This window comes from Borostomias antarcticus, assembly GCF_949987555.1.
Source record: "Borostomias antarcticus genome assembly, contig: scaffold_129, whole genome shotgun sequence".
NCBI classification, from domain to species: domain Eukaryota; kingdom Metazoa; phylum Chordata; class Actinopteri; order Stomiiformes; family Stomiidae; genus Borostomias; species Borostomias antarcticus.
In genome coordinates, this window is record NW_028175656.1 from 107,943 (window position 1) to 126,075 (window position 18,133).

Here is an 18,133-nt window from a genome sequence, read left to right on the forward strand (position 1 = left end):
CCACGAAGAAGTCAGGGTTGAAGATGACTGGCGTCCGGCCGGCGTGGCGAGCGCCCGTGGTCTCCTCCTGACTGACCACCATGTTACACACCGTCCCCCTGGTGAGCACCACACACACACACACACACACACACACACACACACACACACACACACACACACATATAAGATACACATATACACACACCACACAGATAAGACACATACACAAACAGATAGACAACACATACACACAGAAATACGCATAAACAGACAACACACAAATACAACTAAGCATTTGAAAATATGAACACACTCCGCACAGTAAGGTTACAGACTACCATCTCGTCTTGTCTGTAAAACAGCCAATGATAACGTTAACGGGACGAATAAAAACATGTGATATCACATTCAGGCTTTTGAACTAACTCACTCTGGTTTGCTTAGCACTAGCTGGCATGACAAACATGACAAAATAACGTAGCGATGGACTACGTTATTGTGCAATTGTAATACTTTGTATACGATTAATGACTTTTATATTTAAATCTGAGTATCAAGCTAGTGATGTTGCACACTGGCATGTTTTGATGAGCTGCTAGGATAGCCTGGCTATGCTAACGCTAAGGTTATACAAGCACTTAACTCCAAAGTACAGTACTTCTTAACTCCCATACAAAGGGTTGCTTAAGTGGGTTCCTTAAGAAGGGTTCCTTAAGAAGGGTTCCTTAAAAAGGTTCTTTATCGGGAAACGCGACCACTAACGTTAGTTATGTCAGACTCCGCTGTTATCATCTGCTTTTCACCAGCTGGCTAACAGTTGTTCGCAATTCAGAATAAAATACTAGTCCGAAAACATACGCCGGTGCATTTAAATATCATGTAACCACATTTTGTTCCACTGATTGGACTATATTCATATTTCCTTGCCTTCTGTTCTGTGTGTTTTCGTCCATTCCTTTCTCCGCTGTCATCCTCCTGGTTTGAATCCTCCGCTCGTCTCCCCTGGCTCCACCCACCGAGCCTCCGATTGGCCGGATATCCAAAAGATGGGCGGGCCTTCTGAAGTAAATTTGTATTTTGCCTCCTCCGATAGGCTAATTTTGAATTCGCCATCCACCAAGTGGAGAATGATGGGTCTGCGTGTTTTGGTCGCCCAAGTAATTGTCCTCGTTTTGAGTCGTCCAGATGGGGGGCAAACATTTATATTCTCCCGACTCGGGCTACCCGGTGAATCAAAACGTGCAGACTAGCGCAATCGAAAGCGTGGATGCAGAGTATTGTTTGCATAAAACATGAGGATGGTGGCTTTTTCTGTGGTGATCATTTGAGACATTAGCATTTAGTTTGCTTAATAGCCCCTTGGTCAAACACACAGTACAAAAGGGTGCGACTGGACGGTTTTATATTATTTACAACCGATAAGATGTGCTGATCAAAGAAACACCGTGTGATAAATTGGATTTAAAACCATTTTAAATAGAGTTAGTGAAAATATCACAGACTGCCAGAAAATTGTAATTGTAATCTCCTTTTAAAGTCTTTGTTACTCACATCACAAGAAATATTTGACACCTGTGTAGGCTTGATGGTGTTGTTGACAATCTACACCATGCTTTTAATGCTCTCCAAGATGCTCTGATTGAGCTGAGGCTGGTCCTGAATGTGAGCAAGACAAAATGGATGTTATTTTCTAGATCATCAAATTCTATGCATAATAACCTGTCTATATCTGCCACTTGTGCTTCTTTGATTGAGCGAGTCCCAGTGTATTAATACCTCGGCATATGGATTCATGAGAACTTCTCCTTTAAACTGAGACAGAGAATCTGTTTCCTTTATAGAAATAAGACAAGCTTCCCATTTTACTGTAGGAAAAGGATTGTGGAAGCAGTTTTCTTATCAGTTTTAGATTACAGTGATGCTATTTATAGGATTGCTAGTCCTTGTTGAAGGCTCTGGACACAGTCTATCACTCTGCTCTGAGATTCATCAAAGGTCTTAGTTTTGGTACCCACCACTGTGCCCTTCATGACAAGGCAGGTTTGTCCTCCTTGAGAGAGGTGAGAGAGGTGTGACAAACACTGGTCCCTTTTTATTATCAAATCCCTTACTGGAAAGCTCCCTGCTTACTTGTCATCCTTATTGGAACGGAGCGCAAACCCTTATAACACTCGATCAGGTGATTTTCTGATGCTTAAAGTGCCTAGGGCCATCACTGAGCTTGGAGATCTTCTCTGTCACTGCTCCCTCTACATGGACCGACTGACAGAGGTCACTTAAGTACAGTGCTCCGCCCTCACTAGGGCACTTCAGGTCACAACTGTCCAGCAACTCTGGCTCTGTTTGTAGCTGTTTTCATTGACTGTTGCACTCATTGCTGTATTATTGTTGCGGTTATCGTACTGTATTTATTGTTATATTGTTTGTTGTGATCTATTGTATTGTATTTATTTATTTTACTCGGTGACATCGCAAATGAGGGCTATGAATGGTTATGAATGAATGAATGAACCTGAATGACAACCTCTTAAGAGAGAAGGAGAGTTGCCAAGGAGGAGAGGAAGGAAGCATCTCTAGTCAGTTCAGACAAGGCCAGAGCCCCTGGGTTTGAGGCTGTAATGTGTTCAAGCAGCCAGCAGGGGGCGCTGTGGGACAGGTGAATGGAACATTCAGACAGCAGGCCTGCTCCTGATCTGTTGGAAGGTCGTGGCTAGAAGGGGTACAGCTACAGTCGGTGTAGAAGGATGGTTAAGGCTAGTTCCCATAAACGCAGAGGCCATTTAGGGTTAAGGTTAGGGTTAAGTTAAGGTTAGGCTTAGGTATAGGGTTGGGACAGGGTTGAGGTTAGGGTTTAACCGGTCTTTCTGCACAGACTGTAGCTGTACCCCATCTAGCCACAACGACGTTGGAGCACAATCACCAACTGGCCATTTAATCAGCCAGCTCTTTAGCTAATTAAACCATCCTGTCATTGTGAATGATGAAAGCAAACGCAGACATGAAGCACCTGTGGTTGTCTGGCACGGCAATGATACTGAGGCAAGTGGGAAATGTTCTAAGGACAAACACACACACACACACACACACACAGTGACGCACACTGTAAAGTTGTTTCACAAGTAAACAACAGACTCACCTCTTTCTTCACTGCTCTCCTATGCACAGCATTGTCGATAGTGCGCCATCTGCTGGCTCAGGTGGGTAGTGATATCACTAATAACCACTATTTGGCCATTTAGTTGGCCCCTAATTACCTCATTTAAAAATCTGTCCCTGTGCCCGTCAGCTCAGTACCCGTGAATGTTGTCAGGCCGAAAGTGTCCGGGGAAAATGGAAAGAGACAGAGAGAGATACAGAGGTTTGCTCATTCATGTGTTCAATGACCACAGACGCTGGAGAGAGAGACACTCAGGAGAGACAGAACAAGCTGAGCGACAGATTTATTTCGTTTCTCCTTTTTTATTTCACTTCAATATCAGTTGAGAGCGCAAGGTAACGTTAGGTCATAGCCTACGGTTGCCTAGTAACTGCATTAGGCTATTAGAATTAATCAAATGTGCAAAATGTGGATAGGGACATATAGCCTAACATAGAATGGTTAAGTGTTTTTATTCATTGATGTTATAGATTTTACATGTAGGCTAGGTTCTTATTTACCCAATTAATCGCCCTGCTTTCATGTGCTGCAATCGTTGAACTCAACCCCGCATGGGTTCGCAGAACCCACGTACCCTATGCAAATTACACCACTGACTCATAATGAGGAAATGGAACTAGGACTGTAATCTTTTGACACATTTCTCTAGCTTTCTTCTTCTCTTTCTGCTGACATGCGGGCAGTGTACAGTATGTGAATCCAATAAAGAGGAAGGAAGCCATGTTCTGTGCCCTAGTTCTCTGGCCACATACAATCTGCGTCAACCACAGACCACCTCACTGCTCAGCCCAACACACTGCCAGTAAATCTGACAAGACCTTCCGCTCGGTAAGCACCACAGTCACCAGACCACCACCCTGTTTTTGATTATTATATTTTGATATATTATATGCTAGGTGTATTACTTTACTGTATGTTATGACAGAATGGCATACTGACATTGCTGTTCATTGTGTTACTCAGTTTGGTGTTTTAAAATGTAGATTATTCTAGTTAATAATTTGTTTAACTGATTTTAATATGTAACATCTGTTCAGAGCAACCCAGGGTACAATAGCTTACTATTGTGAATCCTATAAAGTATTTCAGCTACCTGATGAGTTTGATTAGTGCAAGAGAACCAATGGAATAGTCTTAAAGCATTCCTATTGGCTAAAGGCTCAGTCTCCAGCTCCTAGCCCCACCCCCAGTGTTCTCACAGAGCTTCTTGGGAGAGACTGTTTATTAGAGGTACAAAAGTATTCAGTTATTAAAATGTATTTTGTTGACAGCTGCTGTTCCTGTCAGACTGTAGGATGGGGGATGCAGCTCTGACGTTGAGAACAGCAGGAAGTGTCATAGTGGTTTTCCTGTGCTGTGTGGCAGGTAGTGTATCTATGACCTCATTAATCATCCTTTACCTCTTTAACACTTGACCTCTCTCTGTCTCCAATTAATCATTTTTAGAGATCTATACATGAAACAGGGGTGGTTGTGATGAGGAACCTTGCTTGAGACACATGTTGTTGTTATACTGTATCTGGGCTTTAGCTTGGAGAGCTAAGGCTAAGGTTGGGTAATGCGGTCGACTTTAGCCCCATTCCTGACTATAATGTACAGACACGTGTATTACACATACAGTATTGTACAGGTATTGAAATAGTGTACATTCGGTTCCTCTAATGTGCGAGCTAATAGTTATTTGTTCATACCGCGCTGAGAGACGTTTCTTTGGTTACCTTTGGCTCCTCTGCTGCAGCTACAGTAGGTGTTGACACACCATGTGACGCTTTTGCAGTCATGTGACCGACCAATAGGGTTTGAGCCTGATCTCATCAGCGTGTTGATGAACAAGACAGTGCTAGCCCCCTGAGCTAAAGTCCTGGCTTGACCTCGGTGAGCCCAAAACACCGGGTCTCAGGCAAGGTTACACACCGAACCACCTCTGCTACCGCTACGTATCAGTATGTCTGTGCTTAATCTAATGTCCTGTGTGTGTGACTGTGTTGCAGGGGTGCTGGGTCAGTATGGCTGGTCAGTGTCTCACACCCAGCCGAGGGTCTGTGTCTTGAGAGGCTCATCAGTGGACCTGCCCTGCTCCTATACTTATCCCAGAGGTCAAACAGTCACAGGAACAGAGTGGATTACCTGGAAGTCTGGTGTGTGGAGTAACATCAAGGACCAACCAGAGTATGCAGGTCGTGTGGAGTACCGTGGGGATGAGGAGAGAGACTGCACCCTGAGAATCACACACCTGAGAGAGACCGACTCAGCCGAGTACACATTCGGGTTTATAACAGGCCGATCAAGATGGAGATATGGCGAACCTGGAGTCATTGTCTCTGTTACAGGTAAAGCTACAATCTGCTTCTCCCAGGAGAAGTCTGGCAGAGGAGTTACAGTCAAAGTTATGCCTCTTTCACCTAAATGTTACAGTATTACTCTTTATGTTCCCTCTCAGAGCCGCAGGTGGAGCGGACCGTCTCTCACTCCTACTGACCCGTTGATAGAGCTAGAATGACTGGTTGATGTCTTGTCTTTAACCTCAGAGCTGCGTGTGAACGTGTCTCCGTCTACCTATGGACAGAGGGTGACCCTGACCTGTAGCTCCACCTGTCCTCTGACTGGTAACCCCTCCTACATCTGGTACAAGAACGGGCATCTACAACAGACCACATCCCGACAGTTCTTTGTCTCCGGTTACACTAATGACAGCTACTCCTGTGTTGTAGAAGGCCGTGAGGATCTCCACTCTCCTGCAGTGTGTGAGTGTGGATTCGTAACGCACATATAACAAGCATCCATAGGAAACATACATGATTTTCATTGTAAGTCACATTTGATCACAGATCTACAGATACCTGAATAGTATAAAGAGTTATTTCTCACAGTATGGTTTTATTTTGCTTTAGGTGTTCTGGGTCAGAGCTGTTTGGATGTGACCTACACCCTTCAGAGTGTCTGTGGGTTGACAGGCTCGTCAGTGGACCTGCCCTGCTCCTATAGAATACCTCATTGGCAAACAGTCACAGAAACATTGTGGTTCGCTGAATTAGAGTCTGGTGGTGCTGAACCTACAGATTTGATTCAGTCCTCAGAGTACGCAGGTCGTGCGGAGTACCGTGGGGACAAGGAGAGAGACTGCACCCTGAGAATCACACACCTGAGAGAGGCCGACGCAGCCGAGTACAAGTTTAAATTCAAGACACGGTATGCAGAATGGGGACGCACCTTCCCTGGAGCCACTCTGACTGTCACAGGTAATCTAATCGTGAACGAACATGACTCAACTTATTGGAAGGGAAAAGCAGTAAAGGTTATGTTTCTCATCCAACAAGGTTAGAAGAGTAGTAGGTGGAGGTTAGTTGTTGCGTAGCTCATCGGTGTTGCTTCTACTCTCAGTTGTCCCACAAAGAGTTCAAGGTCTCAGGTCCTCTGACTTACAAACATATGACTGCCTCCCATAAACACTGCTTTAGTCACACCAAAAAAGCTAGCGTTCAATGGCACGGGTGGGCGCTATTTATACTGAGAAGTACTACATTTATACTACAGTCGGTGACACTTGTACCTTAATGTGACTTTTTTCTTGTCTCTCAGACCTGCAGGTGAAGGTGACTCCTTCTACCAGGGGACAGAGGGTGACCCTGACCTGTAGCTCCGCCTGTCCTCTGACTGGTAACCCCTCCTACATCTGGTACAAGAACGGGCGTCTACAACAGACCACATCCCAACAGCTCTCTGTCTACGGTACCTTTTATGACAGCTACTCCTGTGCTGTAGAAGGCCGTGAGGATCTCCACTCTCCTGCAGTGTGTGAGTGTGGATCTAACTGCCAGTGTTACTAGAGATCATTACCAGTATTGCAAAAGCTGAGAGACAAATAGAGTTGTATGCCTAAAGTTTGGCTATTTGACATCATCATTAAATGATTTTCGTAATCATTAAATCAGAAAGGAAATCATTTTTGTGTTTCTGTATGTCTCCGTTGCAGGTGTCAGAGGTCAGAGCTGCAGCAGAGTGACTTACTCCGTCAGGAGAGTGTGTGTCTTAAAGGGCTCCTCAGTGAACATCTCCTGCACCTATAACAGTTACTCCTCTGTGAGATCAACCCTCTGGTTCAGTCCTGAACGGAGAGATAGATGGAGGGATAGATCTTCACCTGAGGACCTCGCTGGAGACCCAGAGTATGCAGGTCGTGTGCAGTATCCTGGAACAGAGAGTCGCTCCACCCTGAGAATCACAGACCTGAGAGAGAGAGACTCAGCAGAGTATCGCTTCATATTCAAGACATGGAATAAGGACATTGACTGGGGGGATAGTTTCCCTGGAACCACTCTGACTGTCACAGGTAATCCTGAATGTACATGACTCACCTACTTTATCTGAACTAGCTTGAATAGTTTGAGTAAAGCTTCCTCATGATGGTATTGTTTTTCTTTACTCCTCATTCAGACCTTCAGCTGAAGGTAATTCCCGTCTGTTGTTTCTATCCCCAGGTCTTCAGGTGAAGGTGACTCCTGCCATAGTGACAGAGGGACAGAGGGTGACCCTGACCTGTAGCTCCACCTGTACTCTGACTGGTAACCCCTCCTACATCTGGTACAAGAACGGACAGCCTCTGACCAACCCAACGACCCAACATGACCTCCTGGTCCTGGACCCAGTCAGCAGTGAGGATGCAGGCAGCTACTCCTGTGCTGTAAAAGACCGTGAAGATCTCCGCTCTCCTGAAGAGACTCTCACTGTCACATGTAAGTCTGCTATTTTCTAAAAGACATTGTTTTCACAATGTCACATTAACATTATTGATTCATTTACTCTCTTTTGAATCTTTTTTATTTTACCAGATAAACCAAAGAGCTTAAATGTCTCAGTCAGTCCCTCTGGTGAAATAGTGGAGGGCACTTCAGTGACTCTGACCTGCAGCAGTGATGCCAACCCACCAGTGGACACACACACCTGGTACAAGGAGAATGACACCTCATCTAAAGCATCTGGACAGAGCTACACCATCACTAACGTCACATCTGAGGACAGTGGAGGATACTACTGTGAGGCTCGGAATAAACTAGGATCCACAAAGTCCCAACGTGTTCCTGTTATTATTTTGTGTGAGTATAAACTCTCTCTCTCTCTCTCTCTCTTTATTCTGAATATTCTATGTTCCACTGTTTTCTAAAGCTGCAGTATATTAAATCTGTGCAATGAAGCTGCAAGATACAAATAAGCAATTAGAGACAGTTCTGTGTAGCGGGGTAAATTCAGTCAGCTCTATTATGATGGTTTGTGGGTTTTTGTACGCCACACTCCCGTAACGCCATAGAAATATTCCCTGTTTCTGATTGGATCTCAGCACGCACACACACCAGGCATGGCCACACCTCTGTAGGAGGAGTTTCATGTTTTGTTTTTTTATGCTCTGATAACCGGACGCTATTCTAATTGCTGTAGCAGAGCAGAGCAGTCTACAAAGACACATTTTTCACAGCATAGCTCACAAAAAACGCATAGACTGTACTGTTTATCAATGAATGTGAATTTTACTGTCTCCTAGTCAAACCAAGGAAGCCCTCAGTCTCAGCCAGTCCCTCTGGTGAAATAGTGGAGGGCACTTCAGTGACTCTGACCTGCAGCAGTGATGCCAACCCACCAGTGGACACGTACACCTGGTACAAGGAGAAGGACACCTCATCTAAAGCATCTGGACAGAGCTACACCATCACTAACGTCACATCTGAGGACAGTGGACAGTTTAGCTGTGAAGCTCGGAACGGTGTTGGACAAAGTATTTCACACAAGGTCCCCATCAATGTTTTGTGTAAGTACACATTCTCTCTTTCTAATGGAGCTAAGCTCAGTGTAGTTGGTTCTAACTAGTTCAGTCAGTGATGCAGCTGTGTTCGTCATGATGCACACAGGTAGCCTCAGCTGTGTTATGTCAGTCTGATAGGCTGCTACCTACTATGGTGGCTACTTAAGCCAACATGCATTCACACGCACGCACGCACTCACTCACTCACTCACTCATCCACTCACTCACCCACTCACTCACTACACTGCATGTCTATTTGCCTTGCTGGCTGGCTGACTTAACTGTAGTTAGTTTGGTAGTATGGGCTAGTGCAGCACTGCAGATAATATGGTTGTTTGTCAATCTGCATAATTCACTTTGTCCCCCAGTCAAACCAAGGAAGCCCTCAGTCTCAATCAGTCCCTCTGGTGAAATAGTGGAGGGCACTTCAGTGACTCTGACCTGCAGCAGTGATGCCAACCCACCAGTGGACACATACACCTGGTACAAGGAGAAGGACACCTCATCTAAAGCATCTGGACAGAGCTACACCATCACTATCATCACACCTGAGGACAGTGGAGGATACTACTGTGAGGCTCGGAATAAACTAGGATCTACAAACTCCACTGTTGAGGTGATCAATCTGCCAGGTAAGATACCGTCTCTTCTGTAAAATATTACACACCAGTAACAGAGTTCTAGTTTGCTTGTGCTACACGGGGAAGTTGTAGTTAAAACATACTTGGTTTCTGGTGATTTTCTACATTTATTCCACCACAATCCTGTCAGGGAGGCCATCATCTCTGGCTGCAGCAGTAGGAACCACAGCTGTTCTCCTGGCCGTCATCCTCCTCTCTGTCTTCCTCTACCTCAGGTCAGTCATGGATTCATCCCTGTATTGTCAAGTTAGAAACGGATGGCTCATAATAGATCGATATAAAATGTCAGGTTGTATGAAAAGATGTTTCACGTTACAGTATTTATTTAGTGTTCTCTTCTCTGAGTAGCAGAATGTGTGGAGATGCTGATCATCTGTAAAAGTAGTATAGTATTGATTGACAGACTGAGTGATTCATTCATTTTTACTTTCTTTCTTTCATTAAACAGGAAGAAGAAGACTTCCAAACCTTCCTCTGATCCCAGAGACCCAGCAGATAATGGACAGGTGAGTGAATGTTTGTGTGTGTGTTTGTGAGAGAGAGAGAGAGAGAGAGAGAGAGAGAGAGAGAGAGAAAGAGTAAAAGAGAGAGAAGAGAGTGTATGTTTGCATCTCATGAGTTTTTCCTCTGTCCTTAATACTGTATGTGTGTGTGCATGTGTCAGTCTACTTGCTTTGATTCATGTGTGTGTGTGTGTGTGTATGTGTGTGTGTGTTACAGGAGGACTCTAGTCCTGTGTATCACAACATCACAGTTCTGAGCTCTGCCCCACAGACACACACACACTCAGACACACACTCAGACCAGCAGGATGACGTCCACTACGCCAACGTCCACTTCCCTCCCTCCAAGACCCAGGAGGACGTCCCCCTCTACTCCACCGTCCAATCACTGCAGCCCCAGAAACAGGAAGAGGATGTGCAGTACGCTGCTGTGAAGTTCAACCGGCCCAAAGCTGCCCCCCGGTGAGCATATCCTGTCACTACAACAACATAACACACGCGCTCTCATATCCTGTCACTACAACAACATAACACACATGCTCATGTGAATATAACCCACCTGGCTTGAATGCAATGCTCTCCCCCTGTATACCGTGTGTTGCGTGTTATTATAGTGTGTGTTGGTGTGATATAGTATGTGCTGTGTGATATATAGTGTGTTGTGTGATAGGCTATATAGTTGTGTTCTCTCATAGCCTAGTGTGCATTGTGTGATATACGTAAGGGATAATCAAGGAGTATCTCTGTTGCGCGTCGGGTGGTTCTTCACCTCCACGTCGTGCCTTAAAACCGTTTATACAACAGTTAGTTCTGGTTCTTGATTCTGATTGGCTGGAAGCCGTGTTAAAATACTTTGTAACACACACCTGGGACTGCATATCATTCCATTTTCAGTATTAATGCGCCTCCCATTTGATCCAATGCATTGTAGTTGTTGTTGTTGCTTGGCAACCCTTTTGTTAGGGGAACTATTTTGCTCGGTGGAATTGAGGGAATGATGCTTCGTTTTGAATAAATCTTAATATTTTACATTGCTGTGTGTTAAGTAACCGTTGTATAAAAGCAATAAACCACTCGAGGCCGGGGGGGTTCGAGTTGGCTAGGGGGGTTTTAGGCACACGGCCTCTCGTGGTTTATTGCTTAATTAACGCACGCCTACTCGTTGTTGAGTTTCATTATAGTCCCTCACTGCTAAATCACGTTGCACTATGGAATTACAAATTTAATATCATATTTCTTGGAGGAACAGCAATGACATCCAATAGTTAACATGGGTTTGGAACCGTAAGTGAAATGGAAAGTGTCCGTTACCTTTTCTTTCAGCAATGTCTCTCAGCCCTGGATACGACCTAGCAACCAAACAATGAGCCTAGCAACCCAAACTAGCTAATTCCATAGCATACTGTACCATGGAGGTATAATATAACTGGAGACGGCATTGAAAATGGCTGCCTATTCATTTCAATGAAAGTTGCTCACCGGCGCATGAAGCCATTTGACGTAGTGGCCAAAGCTCGGTATTGCAAGTCACGTGACGGCATGCGGCCCAAGACCCTTATTTCCCATGGTTTGTGGATTATGATAGATAGGGCTAGAAAAGGAAAACAAAATTTTTCTGGGTATCATTCAGCATCAGATACCAATCTAATCAATATAAACTTTTAATTCAATTGTTTTTTTTTTGTTTTTGAAGCCACCAATACCTGTATCGAGCGATTTGAAACATGTGCTGTGAACGAGCCTCGGGGACGCTGGTCGCGCGTTCATGAGTCCTGCGAGCTCGGCGGAAAACCCGTCACCATAGGAAGACCCGCCCTACTCTGCCTCTGATTGGATAGTTTTAAGGAAGTCATGCAATGACGTCGGCTAACAATTGCTATGCTTTTAGCAATGAAGCTGCTATGATCATGCTAATCATAGATATGAACGTATGTCTATGATGCAAATGATCATGACATGTGGTTACTTTAGGACATCGTTGGAAAAGATCTAGAGGGTAAGTGGGTCAATGTTGAATAACTAACATTATCTAATGTTACATTTCTTTAAATTAACGTCAACTATATTGATAGGCTAGGGAGCTATGCTAACGGTAGCTAATGCTAACGGCTAGGGTTAACTTTAGTTAACGTTAGTTAATTAACGTTACGTTCGGAGGTTTCAGATGTATTTCAATTTTAACAATGTAATGTTGAGCATGCTCAATGTGACATTGTTCATACATTGATTACAGTCTGTAATCTTGTCTGGCGTTATTTAGCTATAGTGGGCTGATGCTTGCTGCTGCTACTATAGCATTTGCCACATTATACATCAAATTAATCAAGCATGGTTATTGTTATTACCTGAAGGCATTATTACCATTGCAAGTAAGCATGCCATGTATATGCCATGCCTGGAAATCAAATTAATATTGTGATTCTTCCCCATCATAGCTCATTGTACACTGATATAATCATTCTCCTTGCTTTTGCTAATACTCATCTCTTTTATCAAACTTTATGCTAGGAAATAAATCTGGCTGTGATTCGTCGCTAGTGCTCATCCAGGCTGTTGTCATCTCCCGCCTGGACTCCTGCAACTCCCTACTTGCTGCCATCCTGCAGCGTTGGCCATCAGACTCCTGGAGAAAGCTGCTGCTGACCTGGTGTTCAACAGCCCCATGCTCTTCCACACAACTTCCCTACTCCGTTCTCAGCACTGGCTCCCTGCGCTGTCCCATCCAGTTTAGGACTGTGGTGCAAGCCTACAGGGCAAATGAACAGCTCCCTCCTACCTCCAGGCTGTGGTCAAGCTCTGCTGCCTTGAGGTGATTGGTTCCCCAGTTACTCCAAGCCCCCCTATGGCAGATTGTAACGGCCATGGCTCTTTTCTGTCCTGGCCTCACAGTGGTGGAATGAACTGTGCACTGATGTCAGAACAGAGCCAATAATACACACTGTTCATAGTGAGCCTAATTATTATTGATTAACTTGTACTGTTTCCTCTCTCCTCGTCAGTCATTAAAATATTTTCAGTGTTTCACAATACTGATGTATAACTCATAATTCATTATTTTGTCTCAGACCATTTCTGAAACAATCATCGGTGTTAGTATACATTTCCCTCCAATGTTATTGCTTGCCCATTTTTAACCATTTAACTACCAGACTGTACAAACAAATTGCACACCTATAGTATTTTCTATTGGTGATTTTTATTTTTACAAGGTATAGCCTACTTCTCCACTTTCTCTTAATGTTGGTATGAAATGGCAGTCAAACTATGCAATGATGTTCCACACTGTTTCCACACAAATTCCCAACAAATGTGGCCACCACACTGTTCAGGACATTCACAGGTCTTGCTCTCAGGGATCGGTAAAAGAAAGGGACATGGTTCCTCCATAATGTGCTAAGGCTCTGCTTAGATCAAAGGCTTGGTCATCAGAAAATATCACAAAGACAGTGATCACAAAACAATTAAAAACATGTCACCAACTGACCAACTTGACATGCAAGAAAACTCATGTCTTTGCACTGCCCTGTCCTGCTCCCAGTCCTGTGTCTACAACAGTGTATGCCTTAACCCTAGTCAAATTTCCTAGTCAAATGTGTGAACCATATACATGGCAGTAAACAAATCTTGAGTCATACAAACTGGAGGCTGCTTGACCCATACAAACTACTTTAACTCAATTTCAATAAACAACTTCAAAATATGGCAGACAGAAGAGCTGAACAGACTAGGTAGATGACTTGATGATCTTACAGAGAACCAAGGGAAATTGACTGGTATTAATGCTAAGGGTAATGAGGGATGAGGTGCAGCTGGGCAGAGCGGAGACAGGTGGCAGGTGATGCAGGAGATGGGAAGGTGAGTAGACAACAACCAAGCATGAACAGGAACTGGACCACTGGCTCCCCTTGACTGTCCAACCCATCCATCAGCGCCAGCAGAGTGGACACGATAGAGCCAGAGAGAGAGAGAGAGAGACAAATGCAATGTTAGTTTAGTTCCAATCGCCCATGTGCAACATCAATCAAGTACGCAGCCAAGCTGAAGAACCGAGTTACACCGGAGGCGGAGGCTCCGTGACAGACAGGCCTCACCTGTGTATCTGGTCCTGTCTGCTGGAGCGTACTGGGGCCAGCCGGTCTATCTTGTGGAAGAAGATGAAGGAGGGTCTCATTAGGTTGACCTGGGGAGAGACCAACAAACAGCCACCACAAGCTCTCAATCAACACTGAGGATGATGGTCGGGTATCCTGTCCAATAATTATACCCCCCTCCCCCAACCGCCACAGTTGCCCCATTGGCTAACCTGGTCAGAGAGAAGGCAGAGCTGATTATGTGTTCTGATTCACCAACCCACTTGCTAAGGCAGTCAGCTCCTTTCCTTATAGACACATTTTTGTTTCCCTGCCTACACTCGTTAGTCTGCATAAAATCCTCTAAGTCAGTGGACAGTTCATTCCGCCACTGTGAGGCCAGGACAGAAAAAAGCCATGGCCACGCCAATCTGCCGTAGGGGGGCTTGGAGCAACTGGGGAACCAATCACCTCAAGGCAGCAGAGCTTGACCACAGCCTGGAGGTAGGAGGGAGCTGTTCATTTGCCCTGTAGGCTTGCACCACAGTCCTAAACTGGATGGGACAGCGCAGGGAGCCAGTGCTGAGAACGGAGTAGGGAAGTTGTGTGGAAGAGCATGGGGCTGTTGAACACCAGGTCAGCAGCAGCTTTCTCCAGGAGTCTGATGGCCAACGCTGGAGGATGGCAGCAAGTAGGGAGTTGCAGGAGTCCAGGCGGGAGAAGACAACAGCCTGGATGAGCACTAGCGACGAATCACAGCCAGATTTATTTCCTAGCATAAAGTTTGATAAAAGAGATGAGTATTAGCAAAAGCAAGGAGAATGATTATATCAGTGTACAATGAGCTATGATGGGGAAGAATCACAATATTAATTTGATTTCCAGGCATGGCATATACATGGCATGCTTACTTGCAATGGTAATAATGCCTTCAGGTAATAACAATAACCATGCTTGATTGATTTGATGTATAATGTGGCAAATGCTATAGTAGCAGCAGCAAGCAGCAGCCCACTATAGCTAAATAACGCCAGACAAGATTACAGACTGTAATCAATGTATGAACAATGTCACATTGAGCATGCTCAACATTATGTTAAAATTGAAATACATCTGAGACCTCCGAACGTAACGTTAGCATTAACTAACGTTAACTAAAGTTAACCCTAAGCCGTTAGCATTAGCTACCGTTAGCATAGCTACCTAGCCTATCAATATAGTTGACGTTAATATAAAGAAATGTAACATTATATAATGTAAGCTAAGTTATTCAACATTGACCCACTTACCCTCTAGATCTTTTCCAACGATGTCCTAAAGTAACCACATGTCATGATCATTTGCATCATAGACATACGTTCATATCTATGATTAGCATGATCATAGCAGCTTCATTGCTAAAAGCATAGCAAATGTTAGCCGAAGTCATTACATATGACTTTCTATCCAATCAGAGGCAGAGTAGGGCGGGTCTTCCTATGGTGACGGGTTTTCCGCCGAGCTCGCAGGACTCACGAACGCGCGACCAGCGTCCCGAGGCTCGTTCACAGCACATGTTTCAAATGGGCTCGATACAGGTATTGGTGGCTTCAAAAACAAAAAAACCCATTGAATTAAAAGTTTATATTGATTAGATTGGTCTCTGATGCTGAATGATACCCAGCAAATTTGTGTTTTCCTTTTCTAGCCCTATCTATCATAATCCACAAACCATGGGAAATAAGGGTCTTGTGCCGCATGCCGTCACGTGACTTGCAATACCGAGCTTGGCCTGAAAGCCCATGGTGGCTTCAATGCGCCAAGCTGATCCTGGGGGCTTGTACTGTACCCATATATCTCTTGTAGCTACCTCATATTGCTAGATGAGCGAAGTGTAGGCTACTGCATATTTGCTGTGCAACATATAAATCGTCCAGCTGCCAAACCTAGTTGCCAGACACCAGGGCTGCGTTCAAATTCAGCTAACGGCGGCGAACGTTCGTCGCAAACATGTTTTCTCCAAACGGTCACATTTGATCGGCTTTTAATGAACGTTCCAAATAGTTCGCATAAACGCAACAATGTTCCAAAATACCGTTAGGCTACAAGCCTGGGTCCATTGTGATCCTCGTTCCATTACTGGCGAACTACCTCTCCAGACTGTTAGCTTCTGTTAACAAACGTTTGCGGCGAACACAAAGCTAACGGAAAATAGTTGGCTAACGTTCGCTGAATTTGAACGCACCCCTGATTGTCCTCAACTCCAAAAGTATTGTTTTCATGTCGTGGTATATCACTGTCGTATCTTACGTTCATTGTGAGTTTTGCGAGGACGGGATGTGTATAGCATTATGTGAAGCAACATGGTATCCAGCAATTGCCTCTTCACACTGTGATAGTCCGACCAACTCTCTCCTCTTCCGCCTCTAAATAGGCTACTGCCAGAGCAATCTTTCTACTTTTTGACATGACAGTAAAAGCCCAAAAGTTGCCATGTGCAATAATGTAACGGTTGGTTACAAGATGAAACGTAACTTGGGTAGAGTCAAGTAGAGTCAAGAATGTTGTGAATGTCAAGAATGACAGTGATAGGCTAACGTTATAACACAAAGTGAAAAAACTGTTTTTGATTTAGGGACAGTGAGGTGTCTGGCTATCATAAAGAGTTTGTGGGCAAATTGATTTGACAACTGGACAATGGATGCGTTGCACAGCAAATATGCAGTATCCAACACTTCGTTCATGGCTACTGTAGCTAGCAATGGTACAGCAGGCTATGGGATGAGCTCATTTGGGTTGCTGTCAAAGCCGGCGCATTAATTTAGATCAGTAATTAAACTTCAGCCGAACTACGTGTGCATATACACGGTTTTAACGCACGTCTGCTGGCCAATCAGAAAAGAGTATTACCCAGGCCATGGTATAATGTAGGCATAGTGTGTTGTGTGGTAAATAGTGTGTTGTGTGATATATAGTTTGTGTTGTGTGATATTTGTTGTATTGAAGCTTCTTTCTTTGTTTCTCTCAGAGCTGCTGTTCAGGACCCTGAGGACCTTTCTGAACTCTACAGCACGGTTACCAAAGTCAGAACCTGAACACACACACACATTGACTCACACATACTGTACACACACACACACTCACTCTCTAACACACACGCACACACACTCACTCTCACACACACATGCACACACACGCACACACACATACTCTCTCTCACACACACACACACACACACACGCGCGCACACACACACAAGCACACACACACATACACACACGCACACACACACACTGTACACACACACTCACACACACACGCACACACACACACACATACTCTCTCTCTCTCTCTCTCTCTCTCTCACACACACACACACACTCACTCTCACACACACATGCACACACACGCACACACAGATACTCTCTCTCACACACACACACACACGCACACACACATACACAAACATACACGCACACACACATACTGCATACACACACGCGCGCGCACACACACACGCACACACGCACACACACACATACACACACATACACACACGCACACACACATACTATATACACACACACAGCTTGGTTATCCATCTGAATCAGTGATGAGTATGTCTGTTTCTCCTTGACCTGCCCACAAAGCCATTGTGTGAGTAGGGGTGTGTAGTGAGGGGATTATATTATAAATATGCAAAAGATAATATACTGTATTAATGTTTGATAATAACAATGTTATTGCTTGGTTTGTATGGAGTGGCACAAGTTGAGTTGGTAAAGTTTGGAGACAACTGATCAATTTATATCACTGCACAAGGGAAGACCATCCAACCGTTTGTGCTGTACAGTCTGATTGATTGGTTGATTTGTTGATTAATTGATTGATTGATTGGTTGATTGATTGGTTTGGTGAATTGATCCGTCAGGCTCTTCTAACCCCCCAGTCTGCATGGGCTTACAAGCAATGTTTTGTGTTTGCAGTACTATGTGTATGTATATTAT

At 44.4% G+C, this 18,133-nt stretch overlaps 1 protein-coding gene across 1 annotated transcript in view; it reads right to left on the reverse strand.

Moving 5' to 3' along the window:
- Window positions 1-2,119, reverse strand: part of LOC311329402 (rho GTPase-activating protein 19-like) — a gene marked incomplete at both ends in the record, with an annotated part of 10,284 nt that extends 8,165 nt beyond the window's left edge. The window contains 2 exons of the mRNA XM_084463255.1: window positions 1-98; window positions 2,094-2,119. The exon at window positions 1-98 is cut by the window's left edge and continues 189 nt beyond it. Coding sequence (XP_084319381.1) covers window positions 1-98; window positions 2,094-2,119 — 124 coding nt within the window. The remainder of the gene's footprint in view (window positions 99-2,093) is intronic.
- Window positions 2,120-18,133: the final 16,014 nt, after the last annotated feature.